This window comes from Oncorhynchus clarkii, chromosome 22, assembly GCF_045791955.1.
Source record: "Oncorhynchus clarkii lewisi isolate Uvic-CL-2024 chromosome 22, UVic_Ocla_1.0, whole genome shotgun sequence".
NCBI classification, from domain to species: Eukaryota; Metazoa; Chordata; class Actinopteri; order Salmoniformes; family Salmonidae; genus Oncorhynchus; species Oncorhynchus clarkii.
The window spans coordinates 9480686-9504263 of record NC_092168.1 but is presented as its reverse complement, the minus strand read 5'-3'; the positions used below and the strand labels follow the sequence as shown (position 1 = coordinate 9504263).

General features: G+C 40.6%; 2 protein-coding genes across 7 annotated transcripts in view; one reads left to right on the top strand and one right to left on the bottom strand.

Annotated features, from left to right (window-relative positions):
• Positions 1-8760, bottom strand: part of LOC139380311 (activin receptor type-1-like) — a 39636-nt gene extending 30876 nt beyond the window's left edge. Inside the window, exon 1 of one of the 5 annotated variants that reach the window (XM_071122905.1) lies at positions 8743-8760. In XM_071122905.1, coding sequence (XP_070979006.1) covers positions 8743-8744 — 2 coding nt within the window. In that variant the 5' untranslated portion in view covers positions 8745-8760. Of the gene's footprint in view, positions 1-3351; positions 3437-8209; positions 8534-8742 lie in introns of those variants that run through there. The other 4 variants (XM_071122906.1, XM_071122907.1, XM_071122909.1 and 1 more) reach the window with 4 other exon arrangements.
• Positions 8761-10942: 2182 nt separating this feature from the next.
• LOC139380307 (uncharacterized protein C7orf57-like) lies at positions 10943-23476 on the top strand. 2 transcript variants are annotated; one of them, XM_071122900.1, is made up of 9 exons: positions 10943-11093; positions 11316-11368; positions 11595-11765; positions 11999-12107; positions 12651-12747; positions 13334-13413; positions 20383-20421; positions 21972-22063; positions 22464-23476. In XM_071122900.1, exons 2-9 carry the CDS (start codon positions 11332-11334, stop codon positions 22475-22477), a joined length of 639 nt encoding a protein of 212 aa, XP_070979001.1. In that variant the 5' UTR covers positions 10943-11093; positions 11316-11331; the 3' UTR covers positions 22478-23476. The 2 variants fall into 2 exon arrangements, with proteins under 2 accessions (XP_070979001.1, XP_070979002.1); XM_071122901.1 differs by having other exon boundaries at positions 10977-11093; positions 11628-11765; positions 22464-23464.
• The last annotated feature ends 102 nt before the right edge of the window (positions 23477-23578 follow it).

Below are 23578 nucleotides of genomic sequence, written 5' to 3'. Positions count from 1 at the left end.
CTACTACCGGCTCGTTACATACTGTAGGTATTAGGATAGATCCCACAAAAATCGGACGTATAGGCCTTACTCTAACACTGCTCATTTAAAACTTTCCAAAACACAGACTTAACTTTTAAAACATATCATATCACATCACTTTTACAATCAAACATATCAAGGGATCGATCAAACAGAGGTCCCTGCTCAATCACACGCCGTCCGCGCTGCGAGCGAGCGTCGCATTACAAATGTACACATACACGTTAATCATTTCACCCCCGTCGCTCGCACGCGTGAACGAGTGTCTGCGTAGCCCAGAACTAAAATAGAACTCGGTTCTAATTTCAGATGCTCCACGCGCTGCAAACCCCCCTCCTTATTGGATATCAGGTAGTTACAAACCCACGTGGATGCTTGAAAAACAAACAAGGAGAGGTAAAAGACAACTAAAAACTAAATAGGGTTTCCGTTTTTAAACAGTGGATTAATAGTCAGAGTAGAGAAAGACAATTTTGATTGACTCGGTAGGGTGTCCAATCAAAAAGGCATATTTAAAATATGTTAATTATGTAGATAATCTAAGAAAACCATTGGTCTAAACTTCATGTCTCTATCATAATCCGTTCAAAAGTTATTGGAGTTTTTAACCCTTGTAGGATGGACAAAATTAGGCTGACTAAATCAATGGAAGCTAGAGGGGAGGGGGGGGGTACAAAAATTGCACAGCGCCGTGTCAGTCAGGCTGAACAATGAGAACATTTTCAGGGTCTGCTGAGCACAAAACTTGAACGTTGTGAAAATTCTGTACAACTTCCAGCGCACGTTTACTGTGAACACTGAGGCCGTACCCTCTGTTATAACAGTGGCTAAGTAGGCTACTGTGGCTATTTTATCATAATGTAGACCTATCAGAGTGGCCTACCATCAAAAACAAAATGGAGAAAACGCATCCCATAACATTAACATGGAAATAGCTGTTCTATCATTCAGCCTATAGGGTCAGCCAATGTGTGGTGTTCAATGTAGGCCTACATCCCATGAGACTTTTGAAAAAAAAGAAGAAAAACATGGAGAGCATTATGCTCTTTATCCACTGGTCCTTCAGACAAGGAGGTGACTGAAAATGGTGTTGTGTTGTTTGATGCAAGAAAACACTTTACAAAATAAAATGCATTATTATTCCCATACCATTATTACAGAGAATCAAACAAATGATGCTGCCCTCTGCCTATTGGCTACTTAGCTTCTAAAAGCCTGTCTCAAAATACAACACTGCCCCTTTAAGACATAAAAAGCTCTTTACTGGACTCTCTTTTCGAAGATGTCTAGAAATGTACACGGTTTGTGCTATTGTAGGAAGCAATCCCTCCCCTATTACTGACTACAAATGATCTATAGCTGGGCTCATAACAACTCACTAACTAGCAAAGGATATATAACAACAATTTACACAGATGGCTACATGTAGCTCTCGCTTTGATCTGACAACAAGCTCATCTACTCATGACCACAGCTGTAAACACAGTCGGGTCGAAGTAAATGGCACAGATCCATATATGGCAATGGTCAATTTGCATATAGGCCTATTGCAGCACTGATTGGTTATGAGATTCTAGTTTTCCCTGTTAACACTATCAACGGTTCCCTTCGCTGTGGCAATTGTGATCAAATCAACGCTATATTAGCCACTTTCAATGCAACATACGGAAACAAAAGGAACTATAAAATGTCAACAAAGCACTGAGCATACCACTAGCTTTGTATTTTCAAAGCCTTTTACATTTAACTCAGCTCGTGTCTTGCTAATTCAGCTTTTTGCGACCCGCAGAAACTACTTTGAAGATGACCCCCACAAAAGTCTCCAAAGGTTGCACCGTTCTGTCAACAGAGCTCGGTGATCATTATCGGATGTATTAGATTACAAAAATTAGACTTTTTGGATATACTGTTAATGAAATGTTAGAGAAATACCCCCACTGAACTATTTAGAACATGAATAATCAATATTTGTCTTCGTAAAATGTTTAACATAAGGAACTGACATTTCATCAACCAATGTGCATTCTCACCCCCTCGGGGTAGAGTGGGAAGACACCCTAGACTCCAGGTCAAACTTCTACAAAGAACCAGCTAAAAAGAGGACAATATGCATGTCAAGTAAAATAACAACCCAATGTTAATCTCCCAGGACAAACTAGCTTGCAACAGCTAGCGATCTTTAAATGTCCAAGAATGTTTCATGCGATTCGACAAATTAATATACTGTATGTTCAGAGTTGGATTTGATATTTTAACCTGCGTGTCCTGATCGCATCAGGCGCGGATGGATAAAAATCAACATGTGCTCAATGGCGTGGATGGTGTAGTCCGCATGTTAGGGAATTGAACCTGCAATTACAATCCTTTAAAAAAAGGCACACTATGCAAAAATCGCTCCGCCATTTTCTGGTTGTAAAATTCTAATAGTTCACCTAATTTCAGTTTATGACAAAACAAGCATCTAAACCACTGAAATATATTTTCCATAACCAAGGTTATTGTATTTTCAGCTGGTGTACAAAACACAAAAATAATAGTACGGGAAGCATAGAAATAGTGCACATAGAACAGATCTACCGCTTCTTAGACTTGCTTTCAATGAGAATGACAGATCAATGTAAATTTGGTTGGATCACCCCCAAAAAAAAAACATATTGCAGCTTTAATTCTATTAGTATTCTATATCCACTCCAAAGCCCAGGAATGGAGAGCAAGGAGAGGCAGAGAAACCAAACAGAGCCATAACTTTCCCTCCCTAACAGCTGAGCAATAAGAGCACTGAAGTGAGTGAAGCGCTCATAAAATGTGTATTGCAGACTGTCTCCAGTGCAGTCTCGGGGTAATGGGAGAGCGAGGAGCCAGGAACACTGCGGATCTGTGTCTGCTCTAGGCTGCGCAGACGGCAGACTCCCGTCTCCATTTGCACAGAGGATAGAAACAGAAATCAATAACCCAAAGGAGAGGCACCCGGCGGCAGGAGCAGACACACACAGCACACACACAGAAGTAGGACCAAAGTCTGGCTGGGGCACAGACATTCTCTGTCTGACTTCCTGTCTCGCACTGAGCCGAGGCTGCAGAGCCCGCCAGGCCCCAGACTAGGTTACACTCATCCTAATATGTTTCGGCTGCACAAGGCTTATGATTATTAAAGCCTCAAGGATTTCGACTAAAAATAACATTCAGACAGAGGCCACGTCCTAAAAAGCAGTAGACACCGGGGTGAAACAGGCCAAGCGACCAATATGCTGTGTTCCTCCTCAACCCCACTGCCTCCACAACTGTCAGGTCTACTGCTAATCCAAATAGAAAATGAAAAGCACAACTTACTCGCATGTCAGCGCCGGGCACACATGGTCAGCAGCGCCAGCCTCGCAGCTGATGGGTCCTTAAAGAGATTGCTACTCCGTTGCTGGAGTCTCTGCCAAGTCCTGCCCCCCCCCCCCCGCCCGCTGCTCCCTCGCTGCTCCCTCTCTCCCTTTCTCTGTCCCTCCCTCCCTCCCACACACGCACATTCATACACACAGGTCCCTCCCTCCCACACACGCACATTCATGCACACAGGGATGCAACCAACCACACTCACAGTTACACACCTCTTCTCTTACCCTCCCAGGCTGATTTGAGACGGATCTACCTACACCACTGCGCCTGAGCCAGCCCCAGACTCCTGCTCAGACTTGAAGCTCTGTGTCTCTGTGGACGGCGCAGTCTGTTGTTAATGACAGTGTGTGTAACCTCATCCTCCCGCAGGCCAGTCATGGCTTTCTCTCTCAAACAGAGCAAGGCAACCTCTTCTCTCTCTGCTTTGCTCTCATAATGCTCCAGCCTATACTGCCTGCTGTTTCTGACAGCCAAATGACTGTGTACAGAGAAATGATTGCTGTCGGAGGACTGTTTCCCCCTTCTCTTCTCTTTCGCCTCTGTTTTCTGAACTGTTCAGGGCCTCTGTGGGCAAATTATGCACTTTACGGTGCTCTGAAAGAACAGCAGCAGAATGGATCTGGGGAGGAAAGGCCAGCACATCTGCTCCGATAGAAAGTGGATATCATGTAATGTAGAAGTAATGATTATGGGAGAGAATTAGAAAATCGGTTTAAAACAGCATGTTGGGTCAGAAACGAGTTGTGTTGAACCCACTAACCCAACATGAACACATGGTGTTGAAATGGCCTTGATCAGAAAATAGAACACTACTGGTTGCACTTAGGCATAACAGCCCAGTAGGTAAACCGTGGATGACTCAAACAGCATCTAGAAATTACACTGTGAATCTACTATCATCTAGTACAGAGTTTCCCCAACCTCGGTCCTGGGACCGAGGTTGATGAAACCAAAATGTGCACCCAAAACCAAAACGTGCACCCAAAGGGGGCACCAGGACCAAGTTTGGGGAACCCTGATCTAGTAGATAAAAGTCCACAATTAAAATGTTAAAGTTTGAAAAATCATTATGGCGCTGACAAACATGTTAATATCCAGAATCACATTGGCACAATATCATTACAACAATACATTTTGTTCCACCATCAAAAGAGCTTTAGTAAACCTGTTCCACTGCTTTAAACAGAGTTGTTAACTGTCGTTAACTGTGACAACATTAAATGAACATCTTCATTAAAAAAATAGGAGTCCTACATTTCTGAGCAGCCTACCAGAGATTTTCCCAACATTCACCAGTGTCATTGGGCCAAAGCACAATGATTGCATTGTCAGGAAGGACACTGGAGAAAGAGCGCTAATCAGGGCGTTATGGGTGAGCAGGCAAGATCAAGTCAGACCCTTCACCTCAGTTGACTAGAGCAGGAGCCCTGAGCGCCCCTTGGGTCTGACCCGTGTCTCTGTCCAGACTGACGTCCCGCTATCTGACCGCTTATCAGCAGACTCCAGGACACGAGTCACTGAGCTCACCAGGCGCCCACAAAGGCAACATGACCCCAGTGAAGAGGCAAGGAATCAGCTAAACTAGCGAGACACTCTCCAGATCACTAACCACTCACTCACTCAGTCAGTCAGTAAGTACAAACATCCTGTACAGCTCTACTATTCTGAACAACTTTCATCAAAGCAAATTCTATCAATTATACTGAACAAAAACATACAAGGCAACATGCAAAAATGTCAGATTTTGCTGAGTTACGGTTCATATAAGGAAATCAGTCAATTGAAATAAGTTCACTAGGCCCTAATCTATAGATTTCACATGACTGGGCAGGGTCGCAGCTATGGGTGGGCATACGCCCACCCACTTGGGAGCCAGGCCCAGCCAATCAGAATGAGTTTTTCCTCACAAAAGGGCTTTAGAAATAATCCTCAGCACCCCGCTCCCGCTCCCCCCAAACGATCCCGCAGGTGAAGAAGCCGGATGTGGAGGTCCTGGGCTAGCGTGGTTACACGTGGTCTGCGGTTCTGAGGGTGGTTGGACATACTACCAAATTCTCTAAAACGACACGGCTTATGGAACATTGGATTCTCTGGCAACAGCTCTGGTGGACATTCCTGCAGCCATGACAATTGCACACTCCCTCAAAACTTGAGACATGTTTAGAGAGGCAATTTTATCGCCCCCAGCACAAAGTGCACCTGTGTAATGATTATGCTGTTTAATCAGCTTCTTGATATGCCACATCTGTCAGGTGGATGGATTATCTTGACAAAGGCTTAAACGCTGGCTAACAGTGAAACAAATGTGTGCACAAAATTAGAGAGAAATAAGCTTTTTGTGCATATGGAACATTTCTGGGATCTTTTATTTCAGCTCATGAAACATAGGACTAATGCTTTACATGTTGTGTTTATATTTTTGTTCAGTGTATCTGCACAATTTCTACCACTGTTTTATAGACCGGTCAGAGCTCCAGATTCCCTTCAATATTGATACCAACAAAATAAATGACAAGTGATCAACACTCCTTCGTGTATTACAAACTGTCTAGAAGCCGATTTCATAAGCAAATTCACACATCGTTCACATCTGTGACAATGTCAACAGTAGGGCCGTCAACTATCAGCTTCAAAAAGATACTACTTTCAAGGATCACGGCAAGCTGCGAGGTATGCCTGCCTCGACACATCCCGATGATCTCACACAGTCGCCACCGTAACTTAGTCACCTTAGACAGCTGAGCATTTACACATTATCATCATCATGAACTCTTGACTCATTTGAGAATGGAGGCTAACCTTGGATTCTTTATGACACACTGGAGAGACACTGATGCCAATGGGATGTAAGGAGATGATTTGTTTCATCAACTAGAATCCATTAAAGCGACTAAGGGACAACTGATTGATTCACAGCCAATAACTGACAATGTGAGCGTATAACCACTGAGAGGTTTATCGAAAAGAGCAGGACCTCTAAATGGTGATACCAATGACTTGTATGTGTTATGTAGAAGGGACATACATATCAATATGATGCACCAGAAGTGTTAATATTATGTAATGTAGCCCAAGTGAGGCCAAAAGTCCTTAGACAGTGTGTTGTCTGTGCATGCTCTTCTTTGGTCCGCTTTTAAATTAAAGCACACAAAGAAGTGAACCGTGAACTATCAGGTAGCAATCAATGTTTTTTGAATGGGATCGTCTCTCAGATGGGACATTAAACAGGTGACCTGACTCTCTGTAGTCACTAAAGATCCCAAGGTACTTATGTTAAGAGTAGGGTTGTTAACCCCAGTGTCCTGGCTAAATTCCCAATCTGGCCTTCATACCATCATGTCCACCTAATCATCCCCAGCTTCCAATTGGCTCATGCATCCCCCCGTAACTATTCCCCGGGTCATTGATGTAAATGAGAAGGTGGGTGTTCTCAGTCAATATACCTGGTAAAATCTGGGATAAATACAAATTTCCCCCAATGTCGGGAAGTATGTATAGTGTCTTCCCCCTCTCCGGCTACAGGACCATTGTGATGCTTATTGCCCAGCATGGGATTAATGGAGGCACACAATCAAGGAGTGGTGCTCCCAACAAAGTCTACATGACAAAGGCACACTAACAACATGAAAACTGGATGTCATTTTACACCTACAAATGACTAACCCCTGAGTATAAAAAGTTGTAGCCGTAAGAAGTTAAAGGGGCAATCAGCAATTGCTACATCCATTTTTGGTCTAATAAATTAATGATGTGCACCCATTGATTCTTGAATAATAAAACTTGTCTCATGAGCTTAGTTCAATTGTCCTAAACCTTAAGAACCCAAAATAGAAACGTGTTTTACTCCCATGTTTGTAAACAAACACTATATAGCCCCAAAACATGGTTACAACTCTAATGTTGGTATCATGGATGGTCAGTCCTTGCATCCATAGCTGTCTATAAATTTGAGATTGGTTACATTACTCCAACCCCATCCCTTAGCCTTTTACCGAAATAGCTGTGGAGAATACGCTTTAATACTGTTTCTGCTGCTGATTGCCTGCATTAAACAAATCCAAATGTAGCCTACTATCTAGATCTTGCCACTACATTATTTAATTGGGTTAAAAGCTGCAATATGCAACTTTTTGGGCGACCAAACCAAATTCACATAGGTATGCGAGTTATAGATCTGTCATTCTCACTGAAAGCAAGTCTAACAAGCGGTAGATATGTTCTATGCTTCCCGTTCTTAAGTTTCGTATTTGCTCTTTTACTTTCGGTTTTGTACACCAGCTTCAAACAGCTGAAAATACAATATTTGTAGTTATGGAAAATATATTTCTACACTATACTTGCTTGTTTTGTGACAAAGTGAAATTATGCTTACCATTATATTTTTTTGTAACCAGAAATTGGCGAAGCGATTTCTGCATGGTTAATAAGGGGAGTTTGGGTTACTAGGTTATTGTGGCATTCCCATCTATTGGAAAAAAACAACAAAAATGTTATCCTCCAGAACATTATTCGTTTCTCTCCAGATTGAAAAAACAAGGTGGCCTAAATGATAGTTTATAGGCCTAGTATTTCAAAGAGAGAAATTTACATTTTCTGGTTAACTTAAAGTTTGTGAGAGAGACTTGAAAGTGCCATCCACTGACTTTCCCATCGGGAAAACTAAGGCTGTAGCTAGTCTACAGGTTACGTTTGTACTATTTAGGATCCGCGCAAATCCAAAGAATAGGCTACGCCTAAGACTCTCTACAGGTAGCTAGCTACATATTCCAAATAAAATATACAAATATAAAAACAAATTACTTACCTTACATGTAAAACTTACTAAGTGCGTTGAGGACGCGCAGACGTAACCTTGTGTGCTAAAAGCACAAGTCAGGCTAGTCTGCCATCTCCCGAAAATTCACCGAAAAACAGCCTATTTGTTTAGATTCCTTCAAAAGCAAGATTCCAGTTTCAGCCGACATTGCCCTTCGACTTTGATGCAATGTTACAATTTAACGAACGTTCATAATCCAAAGTAATACAAAGTTGCGGTCAGTAACTTGGCCAGCGTTCCAAAAGCTTCGATGTTCCTCACTCGATATTCTTATGGAGTGGAGCTACGCTACGACAATTCCTAGGAGGAAGTAGCCTTGCAACTCACTGTAATTAGAGGACCATTACAACATCATTTCCTCTGCGCATATTCCCACACCAGCCACCTAGTTAGGCGGTCACCTATGATATTTGAATTTGAAATGTATTTCTTTTCAGTAATCTCATATCTGTATTGCAAAACATGCATGTAAGGAAAACATTATAGCCTATGTTCAACAAATTCTCATCCATGAGACTTACATTCAAGAAAAAAACTATGAATAGGATACTTTAGACAATACAAGGAGCCATTATATATAAAACCTTACACCTATCAAATCGTTTAAGATCAGAGAAGGGAGGAGATAAATATGTATTTTCATCTGCTGCATTGCAATCGCCTCGTACGAACCATCCTGATCTCGCGAGTTTAGCGAAACAGAATGTGAGCTGACAAGATCAGGATGGATCGTACGAATCTAAAATTTCAAGCCCATTCATGGAAAATTTGCCTAACATTTGAAGACTAGGAGTAATATAGGTCTAATTAGAAAGTTTTCAAATAATAAAGAATATCAAATATATATATTTTTTATTATTGAAATTATATATATATTTCAAGCCCATTCATGGAAGATTTATTTATATTTATGTATATATATATATATATGTGTGTGTGTGTGTGTGTGTGTGTGTGTATGGTGGGAGCGGTAGGTAGCCTAGTGGTTAGAGCATTGAAACTAGCAACTGAAAGGTTCAAAGATCGAATCCGCAAGGTGAAAATCTGTCATCCTGCCCAGTTAACGTCACTGTTCCTAGACCTTCATTGAAAATAAGAAATTGTTCTTAACTGACTTGCCTAGTTAAATAAATAATATATATATTTACATACCAGTCAAAAGGTTGGACACCTACTCATTCTGGCGTTTTTCTTTATTTTCTATTATGAAATAACACATATCGAATCATGTAGTAACCAATAAAGTGTTAAGCAAATCAAAATATATTTTATGTTTGAGATTATTCAAAGTAGCCACCCTTTGCCTTAATGACAGTTTTGCCCACTCTTGGCATTTTCTCAGCCAGCTTCACAAGGTAGACACCTGAAATGCAATTCAGTTAACAAGTGTGCCTTGATAAAAGTTAATTTGTTGAATTTCATTCCTTCTTAATGTGTTTGAGCCGATCAGTTGTGTTGTGACAAGCTAGGGATGGTATACAGAAGACAGCCCTATTTGGTAAAAGACCAAGTCCATATTATGGCAAGAACAGCTCAAATAAGCAAAGAGAAACGACAGTCCATCATTATTTTAAAACATGAAGGTCAGTCAATCTGGAAAATTCAAGTGCTATGATGAAACTGGCTCTCATGAGGACTGCCACAGGAAAGGAAGACCCCCCTGCTGCAGAGGATAAGTTCATTAACTGAGTTAACTGCACTTCAGATTGCAGCCCAAATAAATGCTTCACAGAGTTCAAGTAACATACACATCTCAACATCAACTGTTCAGAGGAGACTGCGTGAATCAGGCCTTCATGGTCGAATTGCTGCAAAGAAACCCCTACTAAAGAACACCAATAAGAAGAAGAGACTTGCTTGTTCCAAGAAACACGAGCCATGGACATTAGACTGGTGGAAATCTGTCCTTTGGTCTGATGAGTCCAAATTTGAGATTTTTGGTTCCAACCGCCATGTCTTTGTGAGACACAGAGTAGGTGAACGGATGATCTTCGCATGTGTGGTCCCCACCATGAAACATGGAGGAGGTGTGATGATGCTTTGCTGGTGACACTGTCAGTGATTTATTTAGAATTCAATGCACACATACCACAGCATTCTGCAGCGATACACCATCCCATCTGGTTTAGTGGGACTATCATTTGTTTTTCAACAGGACAATGACCCAACACACCTCCAGGCTGTGTAAGGGCTATTTGACCAAGAAGGAGTGTGATAGAGTGCTGCATCAGATGACCTGACCTCCACAATCACCTGACCTCAACCCAATTTAGATGATTTGGGATGAGTTAGAGGAAAAGGAAAAGCAGCCAACAAGTGCTCAGCATATGTGGGAACCCCTTCAAGACTGTTGGAAAAACATTCCAGGTTAAGCTAGTTGAGAGAATGCCAAGAGTATGTAAAGCTGTCATCAAGGGTGGTTACTTTGAAGATTCTAAAAATGAAAATGTATTTGGACTTTTTTGGTTACTCCATGATTCCATAGATGTTATTTCATAGTTTTGATGTCTTCACTATTATTTTACAATGTAACTTGCAAATAAAGTGTTGAGTGGATTATTCATAATTTCAATATCTTTATTTTCATTTAATAAACAATAAAACATTTTTTTTTTAATCTTAGCTCTAATTGAAAGGAATTTCACATTATTTCTGTTTTAAAACCCATTCACGACAAGCGGTTCTTGAACACGTCCCTAAAATGTCAACGTCCCAGCCCTGTTTCCATGGTAACAAAACTTTGGGCACAGTCTGTTGGGCACAGTCGGACGTTTGTCTTGTCACTCGTTGCAAGCTAGCTCTAAACCTATACTCGGTTTTCTCCGCGCTCTTTGCCAGTGTCCAGATTTGCAACCGCTGTATAGCTGGAGATGTAAGTAATGTTTTGCAATGATTCCTGAACATCACATCGCCTTGCTAGTTACCCACACTTACATCCATGTGCTTAAACGAACACCTATACTGTTCGCTTGCTTTGAACTAGCTAATGCTAGCTGGCAACGCCTTATTGCTAAGCTAACGGTAGCTAACTGACTAGCCATTTGGCCAGCAGTGTTGGCAAGGATGACAATGTGCTGCGTTCTTTTTCCATCAGAAAGACAACATTAGACATGGACACTGACACAGATCACCAACAAAACAACGATGGCAAGTAACTTACAGAGGGTCTTCAAATGTGCAAAGTTGACCAGCATTTATTTTGATTAATTAACTGTTACCGTTATACTAACGTTAGCTGTGAAGGCCCAGTACTATTTGGCTAGCTACATCTCAAATGCTAAACGAGCATCTCTAAAAATGTACCAGATTAATGTGTTAGTTGAAGTGCCTAGCGAGCTTGAAGCGAGGCATATTATTGTGTTTGTGTTTTTAGACGTTAACAATGGTGATGATTGTTCAACAAAAGCTGCCCCGACCTCCCAGATTCCTGGGCTGTCTGAAGATGCTAACAATGGTCCTGAGGAGAGGAGTAAAGGGCGCCGTACGGGAGTTAATGAGTCCGATTCTGCTTATACTAAACTGGCTAAACAAGGAGGACAGAGGGGTAAAAATGATATTCTGTTTTAAAAGGGACTCATTAACGATGATCTATCCTTTCATCTGTGAAAATAAAGTCAGATAACGTTATATCTAGCTATCTGTGTAAATAGGAAAATGACACACCCATCCAGATAATTGGAAGGATTGCCACGCGAGACTACTAACGTTAGCTAGCGAGCTAACTAGCAAATAGCTAGTATACAAAATGGATAGCCAAGTTCTTCTCATCATTTACAGGTTTATTGTGGCATGAGGAGACCAACTTGGACACCAAACCTAACTCTGCATCATCTTACAAGCCTCCTAACTGGTTCTCTGGTTCTCCAAAAGCTAAAGAGCAAGCAAGGTAAAGGCAAATTAAAATGAGAGAAATGACTGTGGAATAAAAAAAAAAATGTCTTTGTGTTAGCTAGTAATTTTATGGCTACTTGGCTAGGCCAAGTTGGATTGTTTGCATTAAACATGAAAATTACATATTTGTTTGTGGATGTATGGCATGTACCCTATTGTAAAACAGGGGTGTGTTCAGTTTATTACACGTTTTGCTACGTTGCGTGATGGTTTGTACCGAATAACACGTTTCCCTCACAGTGCACTTTCCTTCAACAGCCTTTGTATGTTTGCTCCCTTTTGGTGGTTGTGGCGAGTGTGGTCGGATCAATATGGGTGTGGTCACCATTTGAAAACTCATGCAGCACACTGTAGTGTATACACGATCACCCTCTGGGCCACCATTGTCATCACAACATTCTTCAACTGGTCATTCAGAACAGCACCGTCCCCGTTGTATCAAACATTGCTCACCGTTGAGTCCTGCTGAACGCAGCCCTGTTATACCAGATAAGTCTACTAGTAAAATGGGTTATTTGTCCATTTTTCTTTCTTCCAGCCCAACTGAGAGTTTCCAAAACTACATGTCAACTAAAGCTCCTTTTGGGAGTGATAATAAGTCAACTTGGGAAAGGGACTTTGATGACAAAGAGAAGGTGAAGGGAGAAATCCTTGCAATTTCCTAAAACAACTGTAACAATATTACACCCTCCCTATTGTGCCACTAAATTGAGTTTATAGTTATGTGTTTCAAGTACATTATGCAGACAGACCTGTTTAGATCTAGATTTACTGATCTATATCAGACATTGACTTTTTTTGTCAGCATTATATCACCTGCCTAGTATCATGAAAAGCCTAATGTTTTTGGTGCAGTAAAATAGTATTAGCTAACAAGGAATAGAGTTCTCAAACTTAACACCTACCGTATCCTGAGAACCTATAACCAACCACTTAACCACCATCTTTGGCTATGTCCACCATTGTTGGTGAAATGTATTTGGTTAGCATCAAATTGTCACTGACGTTTATCATATTTAAATGATTCTAAATGTATAAGATTCCTCTCTTGCAGTTGCATGGATAGAGTAGAAAGTGACCTAGTATGTCCAATAGAGGCCGACGTTGCCAACTGAAATAGGGGGTTTCATCTCTTGTTCAATACATCTTTCATCTCTGTGCAATCCTGGTGTGATTCCAGATGATAAATGACTATTCAAGACACCCTGTTTTTATTGTCAGATATCTCCCAACAGCCAAATGGAGAACTTGTCCTTAGCATCAGGAAAGAACGAAGAGGCAGCAGGCAATTTCAAGAAAACGTGAGTACGCCCTTTGAAATATTTGCACCAGATATCCACAAGATGGCAATGTTCTATTTTTCATGCACAGCAGAGTTGTGCCTCCAGACAGCTTGTGCAACTTGACAATATGTAACTTTATTATAGGCTCAAAAGCTCAGTCATATACATTCAAATCAAATAATCAATGTCAAATAGAAAGAGATTTCAAACACATTACTTTAGTATGTAATTCCTATTGATTGTTAATGATAGGGGATTATGTATACTGTGAGAATACAATGAATGATATACAGTGCCTTCGGAAAGTATTCAGACCCCTTGACTTTTTCCACATTTTGTTACGTTACAGCCTTATTCTAACATTTTATTAAATAGTTATTTTCCTCAATCTACACACTACCCCATAATGACAAAGAAAAAACAGGTTTTTAGAAATCTTTGCAAATGTGTTAAAAATGCTAAACTGAAAAATCACATTTACATAAGTATTCAGACCCTTTACTCAGAACTTTGTTGAAGCACCTTTGGCAGTGATAACAGCCTTGAGTCTTCTTGGGTATGACACTACAAGCTTGGCACACCTGTATTTGGGGAGTTTCTTCTCTGCAGATCCTCTCAAGCTCTGTCCGGTTGGATGGGGAGTGTTGCTGCACAGCTATTTTAAGGTCTCTCCAGAGATGTTCGATCGGGTTCAGGTCCGGGCTCTGACTGGGCCACTCAAGGGCATTGAGACTTGTCCCGAAGCCACTCCTATGTTGTCTTGTCTGTGTGCTTAGGGTCAAGGTCCTGTTGGAATGTGAACCTTCGCCCCTAGTTGGTGGTCCTGAGCACTCTGGAGCAGGTTTTCATCAAGGATCTCTCTGTACTTTCCTCTGTTCATCTTTGTCCCGATCCTGACTAGTCTCCCAGTTATCTTAGGGATGGTGCCAGGTTTCCTCCAGACGTGAGGCTTTCAGGCCAAAGAGTTCAATCTTGGTTTTGTCAATCCAGATAATCTTGTTTCTCATGGTCTGAGTGTCTGTCAGAGTGACCATTGGGTTCTTGGTCACCTCCCTGACCCAATAACTTTCTCCCCCGATTGCTCAGTTTGGCCAGGCGGTCTGCTCTAGGAAGAATTTTGTTGGTTCCAAACTTCTTCCATTTAAGAATGATGGAGGCCACTGTGTTATTGGGGACCTTCAATGCTGCAGAAATGATTTGGTACCCTTCCCCAGATCTGTGCCTCGACACAATCCTGTCTTGGAGGTCTGTGGACAATTCCTTTGCCCTCATGGCTTGGTTTTTGCTCTGATGTGCTCTGTCAACTGTGGAACCTTATATAGACAGGGTTGTGCCTTTCCAAATCATGGCCAATCAATTGAATTTACCACAGGTGGACTCCCGGTTGTAGAAACATCTCAAGGATGATCAATAGAAACAGGATGCACCCTGAGCTCAATTTCGAGTCTCATAGCAAAGGGTCTGAATGCTTATGTAAATAAGGTATTTGTTTTTTTATTTGTAGTAAATGTGCAACTTTTTTAATCTGTTCTCACTTTGTCAATATGTTATTTTGTGTAGATTGAGGATTTTGTATTTATTTAATCAATTTTAAAATAAGACTGTAACGTAACAAAATGTTAGTCAAGTGGTCTGAATATTTTCTGAATGCACTGTATAATATTCTAAATATTAAGCAGAATTGTATTAAAAATTACAGAATTACTATTACAGACATTTTGCCAAAATGACAGAACTTTTTTTTACTGTCTTTTGGATATGACTTCAGGACCCATCCCACTTGAATTGCAGTGCCACTATTGCACAGTGTTTCTGTTTGGCAACAAAAGCATTTGATCAGTTTTCTAAGAACAAATTCTTGGAAAATGTGATATTTAAAAATACATTTATAAAAAAAAGTTGAATATCATGTGTGTTTGGGGTTATTGTCTTGCTGGAATATCCACTTGCGGCCAAGTTTGTATCCTGGCAGAGGCAACCAGATTTTTGGGCAAAATGTCCTGGTACTGGTTAAAGTTCATAATGACGTTGACCTTAACAAGGGCCACAGGACTAGTGGAAGCAAAAATGCCCCACAACAAGATCCCCCACCATATTTTACAGTAGGTAAGGGAGTCTTTTCTGCTTATGCGTTCTCACACAAGGGCTCAGATAACTCTCTGAACGCGGAACGAGGGAGAGCTCGGTTTTATTGTTTTGAAAGTGTATTGAAAGTCTTAGTTATTGGATCCTGCGATGCAGTTGGCATCAGTTTCTGGGACTGCTAGTCTCTGTCCAGTGATCCTGCCAACCAAGGACTGGTCTAACGAGCTATTTGGCGTAGCAGTTAGCCTAGCTGCTAGCTGGATTTTCTTGAGGGCTTGAATGCAGCTCGCAATGCGTTTAGCCATTGTGGCTGGGGCCATGGATTGTCCTGGGTTTGTGGCTGTCTAGATCCCTGCTGTTTTGTTTTCAATCTTCCCTGTGACCTGCCCTGTCTGGAACTGTGAGGAGTAACCAACCGCGTATCCTACATTTCTAGCTGCCATGACAAAGACCAAAGCCAGTGGGAGTACCGTTAAGGACAGTGGTATCTCTCTATCACATGTGAATGAAAGCGTTCTACAAGCAGTTGTTACAACAGTTTGCAGTTCTCCCAGGGTCAGCTCGATGAGTTGAAACAGGAAAACGGCAAGATGACAGCAATCAGTAAGTCATTGAGAGAGGACATCAGTTCTGTGTGTGAATCCATGATAACAATGACAGATACATTTTGAGGGACAATCAAGGCGGAACAACATGGTTGTGGATGGAATTGCAGAATCTCCACATGAGACCTGGACAGAGTCTGAGGACCAAGTGAGGGAAATGATCTCTGAGAAATTCAAGATGGACCCCAGAAAGATTGAGGTGGAGCGCGCCCACATGACTGGAAAACCCAAGACCGGCCCAGGTGACAGGCCCAGGCTTATAGTGGTCAAGTTCCTGAGGTTCTGTTCTGGAAAGAGCCAATAACTTGGGAGGACCAAACATCTTCCTCAACGAGGAATCTGTATGCCAGAAGAGGAAATAACTTATTCCAGCCATGAAAGCTGCCAGAGCGTGTGGGGACATTGCTTACATCCGCTATGACAGGCTCATTGTCCACCCTCCCTCCCCCCTCCCAGAAGCCTGGAAGGGATGCTTGAGCCAAGCCTATGGGTTCGTAACTTCAACCCCGCAACACACACATTGATTAATTGACTGCTTAATGTATATATTTTTTTTATCTAGCTTTGTTTGCTCTTTTCAGTATTATGTATATCTCTGATAAGCTACCCAGGAGCTGAAAATAGCCCATATTTATAGATGTAGCCTTAGAAATAAGGTTAATGAAATCAACTTGCTAACATCAGATAACATTCATATATTAGCCATTTCTGAGACCCACTTAGGTAAGTAATTTGATGATACAGCAGTAGCAATACAAGGATATATAGAAGAGACAGAAATGCTTATGGGAGAGGTGTCGCTGTATATATTCAGAGCCATATCCCTATAATGCTTAGGGAAGATCTTATGTCAAGTGTTATTGAAGTGTTGTGGTTGCAGGTGCACATCTAAAGCCTTTTCGTTTGGGTTGTTGCTATAGGTCACCAAGTGCTAACAGTCAGTATCTAAATAATGTGTGAAATGCTTGATAGTATATGTGATTTTAAACAGAGGTCTACTTTCTTGGGGACTTGAATATTGACTGTTTTTCATCAATCTGCCCGCTCAAGAGGAAGCTTCTCACTGTAACCAGTGCCTGTAATCTGGTTCAGGTTATTAATCAACCTACCAGGGTGTTTACAAACACAACAGGAACAAGGTCATCCACATTTTTACTAATATTGTAGAACTTTGGATGCAGTGATCACAATATAGTGGCTACATCCAGGAAAGCCAAAGTTCCAAAAGCTGGGCCTATAAGTGTATAAGAGATCATACAAAAGATTTTGCTGTGACTCTTATGTAGATGTTAAAAATATTTGTTGGTCTGATGTGAACAAGGCAGTTAACCCACTGTTCCTAGGCCGTCATTGTAAATAAGAATTTGTTCTGAACTGACTTTCCTAGTTAAATAAATCAAATGTGATTAATAAGGAGCATCCAGACGCTGCACTTGATGAATTTATGAAATTGCTTCTTCCAATTATTGATAAACATGCACCTGTTAAGAAACTGACTGTTAGAACTGTAACGGCTCCATGGATTGATGAGGAATTGAAAAACTGTATGGTTGAAGAGATGATTGGGGGGGGGGGGGGCTAATAAGTCTGGCTGCACATCTGACTTACTACAAATTGAGAAATTATGTAACTAAACTCAACATAAAGAAGAAACTGTTATGAAGCCAAGATCAATGATGTAGAAAACAACAACTTTGGAGTACTTTAAATTAAATTATGTCCAGAAATACATTCACCTCCATCTTTCATCAAATCAGATGGCTTATTCATCACCACCATTTGATGTTGCCAATTATTTTAATGATTACTTCATTGGCAAAGGGGGCACATTTAGACAGGAAATGCAAACGATGACAATGAGCCATCCTATTCATGCATAAAAAAAAATAATAATAATGAAAGAAAAGCATTGCAAGTTTGAGTTTTACAAAGTTGGTGTGGGAGAGGTGGAAAAATTGTTATCGATCAATAATGACACCTCTTGGCATTCACAACTTAGGAGTGGCTATAGAGTCAGCTACCATCCCCATTAGCTTTCCATCTATCTGTCATATCTTTAATCTGAGCCAAGAGGAAAGTCTTTGTTTTCAGGCCTGGAGGGAAGCCAAAGTAATTCCGCTACCCAAGAGTGGTAAAGCGGCCTTTACTGGTTCTAACATCAGACCTATAAGCTTGCTGCCAGCTCTTAGCAAACTATTGGATTTTTTTGTTGACCAAATACAATGATATTTCTCTGTAAACAAATTCAGACCAACAGACCTTCAACATGCCTATAAAGAAGGGCATCAACATGTACTACACTGACACAAATGACTGATGATTGGTTGAAATAAATTGCTAATAAGAAAATTGTGGGATCTGTACTGTTAGATTTCAGTACAGCCTTTGATATTATTGACAATAACCTGTTGTTATGGCTTTTCAACCTCTGCCATATTGTGGATTCAGAGCTATCCATCTAATAGAACTCAAAGGGTTTTCTTTAATGGAAGGTTCTCTAATGTAAAACATGCGCATCAGCAACCATAGCTTATGAAGTCACTGAAACCCTTAACAAAGAGTTGCAGTCTGTTTTGGAATGGGTGGCCAGTAATAAACTGGTCCTGAACATCTCTAAAACTAAGAGCATTGTATTTGGTACATACCATTCACTAAGTTCTAGACCTCAGCTGGATCTGGTAATGAATGGTGTGGCTGTTGAACAAGTTGAGGAGACTAAATTATTTTGGCATTACCTTAGATTGTAAACTGTCATGGTCAAAACATATATAGATTCAATGTGTGTAAATATTGGGAGAGGTCTGTCGGTAGTAGATGCTCTGTTTTTTTGACACCACACTCCACAAAGTCCTACAGGCTCTAGTTGTGTCTTATCTTGATTATTGTCCAGTCAGGTGGTTGAGTGCTGCAAGGAAAGACATCGTTAAGCTGGCCCAGAACAGAGCGGCACGTCTTTCTCCTCATTGTAATCAGAGAGCTGGTATAAATACTATGCATGCCAGTCTCTCTTGGCTAAGAGTTGAGGAAAGACTGACTGCATCACTTTTTATAAGAAACAATTGTGTTGAAAATCCCATTGTTTTCATAGTTCACTTACACACAGCTCTGACACACACACTTACCCCACCAGACAGTCCTCAAATCCAGAACAATTATTGCATGAAACTCCGTTCTATCTCAAATTGCTCAAATAAACAGCAAACCTGTTGTTGTTTTTTTAAACAACAGATAAAGCAACACCCTCATGCCACAACGCCTCTCCCCTATTTGACCTGGATAGTTTGTGTGTAGATATTGATACGCCTCTCCCCTATTTGACCTGGATAGTTTGTGTGTAGATATTGATACGCCTCTCCCCTATTTGACCTGGATAGTTTGTGTGTAGATATTGATACGCCTCTCCCCTATTTGACCTGGATAGTTTGTGTGTAGATATTGATACGCCTCTCCTTAACATTTTTTTTTTATGTAGTTCTGTTCTTGTCTATTAATGTTCTGTATTATGTCATGTTTTGTGTGGCCCCAAGGAAGAGTAGCTGCTGCTTTTTCAACAGCTAATTGGGATACTAATACAATACCAATTTCGACGCCAAACCCACTACTGGTGTGCATGGCCAGAGCTCTATTTTCATGCAGTTTGACCATAGCATCAATTCCAATCCAAGTGCCAATGTCGTTTAACAAACTCCAGGCGTTTACATTTGCTGGATGACATGAAAATAGAGCTCTTTAGCCACGCACACCAGTGGTGGGTTTGGCATCGAAATGAGAATGAATGAGCAGAAAATAATCCCATACCTACTCTAAATTATGGTGGTGGACCTTTGACCTTATGTGGCTATTTATATTACTTTTTAAACCAAATCTGTTTCGCTGAATTATTGGGCCTTATTAGTATCAAATAATGTAATTTTTAATTTACGTGAATTATTTTATACAGTCATCTTTGCTGATCTTTTTCAAGGGTGTCAATACTTCAGGATCCCACTGTACAGTGTGCGTACAGATTGTTTTATGAGAACAATTTGTGGAGAATTTCAGTAACAGCTAGGTGTGTGGGGGGGGGGGGGGCACACAGAGGAGATGCATGTCTCGTCATTGGCTAGTCTAAGACCTCCCCTGTAAAATTAGACGTATTGTATTCCTTCATGGAAGCAAATGGGTGAAGAGAGATGTGCATGTTATGTGGTAAATGTGAAAGTAGACTGCAATGTGAAAAGTTGGTTCATTTTTACCAAGCACAACTGTTTTTATGAGTGTTAATTAAAGCTACACTCCTGGTGTATTTGTGTTTCAGCCCAGCAGCCCAACTACCAATTGATGGGGCTGAAGAAAAGTAACTATTTTAACATTTACAGACCACTTTTGGATGCAATTCAATGATATCATCAATATAGTTTTTACCATTTCTGAAGCTATACATTGTTAACGAAGTCACTTGTTTAAAAACATTGGAGCAAACATTAGATGTTGAGTTATGAATGGTTAAGACTGTTTTTCTCACAAGCTCATGAGGCAAGTTATGTTATTACGTTATTCAAGAATCAGTAGGTATAAGCCTCATATCATTCATTTTGGTGACTTAAATTGGCTACAAATATCCCAGATTGCACCATTTTAAATCTGTAAGCTTCTGGAGTAACAATGTGCTGACAATATTCACTGTGGTAGTCTTGGACTTGGCTTCCGTAGTTCTCATACAATATTGCACTACCCAAAACTTCTCCCCCAGACTTTTTAAAGAATGGATAAGGCCCATGTGATGTTCGCTAATGCATAGAGTTAAAAGACGCATCTTTGTATCTGCCCCATTATGGCATCTGTGATGTCACGGGTAGCGCCATTAAGGCTATTTTGAAGTAGTCAATTTTCTTCTTCTTTTGTGTTTTGAAAAAAATAGAACGCTAATATAGGTGCTTTTACCGCCAAGATTGCTGGCGTCCTGACCCAAATCTTGTGTCATTGATTTATTGTGGCCACTAAGATGGTGTTGATATAGCTTAAAGAAATGTACAAACCATATGTAACCCATTTTGAAGAAGTAGATGATTATTGGTTGATCGCACCCACCCATGCGAATCCCCACCCAGTTGACTGCTTAAAAATGGTGGAAGGCCTCAATGGCAATGTCCATGCAAAAACAAGTTTATATCCATGATGAGTCCTCTAACTCTATGGGCCAATGCCTACGTGCCTGGCTGCAATGCTGCTCAAAGAGTACAGATGTCCTCACTAGTCGTTCCACTCAGTTAGCTTTATGAACCAATACATCAACAAACAGCTCGCTAGCTTCAAATAGTATTACTCCACAATGCAAGTCATTGTGCAAATGTTTCTTTTTACATTTGGCACCTGTCAGTGACCTGTGGCGACCTGTCACACATTGCATTTTTTATTTAACTAGGCAAGTCCGTTAACATTCTTATTTACAATGACAGCCTACATGAACCAGAGATGTCTCTTCTAAGCATAAGGCATGACATCAGAGACAGCAAATAGCCACGGCTACACAGTCTGTCCATTCTTAGAACCATAATGAATAACAGAACATGTTAAAATTTGAAGATATAGTTGACCAATTGCCAGGGTATAAAAACATTTATTTAATTATTAGCTCGACTGTGTCTCAGTTAGAGGTAAGTGTTTTCAGTCCAAATTCAATCTTTGCTGTTGATTTACTCCCCTTCACCGTGTCAATATTACCATCAGCTGACCGATTCTCCCACTGTTTTATGATTGTTGTGAAGTTTTATGGTTCTTGTGAGCCCTCGACTAAATCTAAATGCTCAATTATTTTCATGTTTTGTTTCCGCATTTTGTTTAGAACACATTTTGCCCCGCCCCCCGCCACGCTGTGATTAAAATGCTTGCCTTTTGGTTTTGCAGATCTCAGAATTCGAACCCTGTCAACATGGGTACGCTCTTGAGCTTCGGCTATTTAGAGGACAAGAAAGGGGCACCCAATATGCATTCATCAAGTAAGTAGCTGTTAGTGACTGTGGTTTGATGTTCCAACTTCAAGAGCATTTGAATTCAATTGGCAATTTTGTCTCATTGCTCAGAAGCGCATTGACTAACTAATGACATATTGAATGAATATGACGTCAAGTCATGAAGTCGTGTATAGATTTTTATGAGACAATAAATAATGTACAGATCTACAGAATTGATACATGGGGCACCAAAGTAGAGTTGCGAAATTACAATGCATGAACCATTCAGACATGATATGCCTGTCGACATCAGTCGGGAACATTTTAATCCTGACTTGCATTATTAATGCATTGTTGACAGTGATCATGTGATGGGACGGCAAATCTAAATGTGTGAGGAAACACACACACACACACACAAATTAACCTGTGTGTATCCCTGCAGATTCCAAGGAGTAGAAAGGAGCAAAGGCAGTTGAGGACGACTGACTCCTCAATGTTCACCTCCACAACGTTCCTTCACCGGGGTTTGCCTGTTCAAAACCGCATATACTATAGGTCAATTAAAGCAGTTAATTTTGGTTAGAGTTTTAGCACTCTTGTTATTCCACCTCTGTGTGTGCTCGTTCCAAGAAGTATACACAATTGCAAAACTAGATTCTACGTTAGTTTGCGCTCACAGACCCGTCCTGTGCCTGAAGTTGTTGCTAATGAAGTGCATTTGCACTGTAACACTAACTTCATGTACTAGCCCGAGCTATGCTCTTGTTTGTCTGTTGTAGTAGTTTTCTTTTGGAATGATGGTTTGCTTTTTAAAAGGTGTCTGTGGCTTAGAGGGGCTCCTCTAAAAATGCCTGCTGTTTTGAAGTGTCTTTTTGTTTTGTGCCTCTGTGGTTGCTATAAAGATTTCTGTTTAAAAATAAATGTGTTGTGCATAGGAACTCTGGAAGTGTCGTCATTCTCTTTATGTGCTCAATGAAGCACTCGTCGCCATTTTGAAATGCCATCTAGACATGTATTTGTTGACTCCTGTGGTCTCCATGAATTGATCCTCTTTACCACCATCATCATAGTAGAAGTTCTATGGATGTAATTGACACAGGATACAAAGTGAATATGAAATATAATCCTCCCCGTAACGCTGAAATGAATGACTAGGATATGAGGCATATCAGAAAAAAAGTGGTTAACATAATGTCAATGTATTTTATTGATATACACACACGTAGTCAAATATTTATACACGCTCAATTGCTTTCGAACCTGAATGTCATGAGATGCCCAGGATTCTGAAAATTACATCATCGTCTTAGCTCATGTTTGAAAACCTGTCAGGACATAGAGATGTGTGTTTATGTAACTTGAGTCCACCTGGCAATTTATTTGCATGGCCATTTGTATTTTACACAATGGAAGTAATTCATTGTTAAAAATGAATAAATAAATAAAAACAATTCTGTAAATTGTGTCTAGTCAAGCTCTTTGGATCTGAGCCAAGTATTTGTTTTAGATCAGTTAGAGACCAGACAGTCACTACTCCTCCCTCACTAACCAATCATT

Coding starts and splice junctions, on each gene's coding strand:
- LOC139380307 (XM_071122900.1), top strand. CDS start 11,332: ATGGACACTGACACAGATCACCAACAAAACAACGATG. Junction 12,748..13,333: donor ACTTTGATGACAAAGAGAAG/GTGAAGGGAGAA, acceptor TTTTATTGTCAG/ATATCTCCCAACAGCCAAAT. Junction 13,414..20,382: donor GCAGGCAATTTCAAGAAAAC/GTGAGTACGCCC, acceptor TTTGTGTTTCAG/CCCAGCAGCCCAACTACCAA.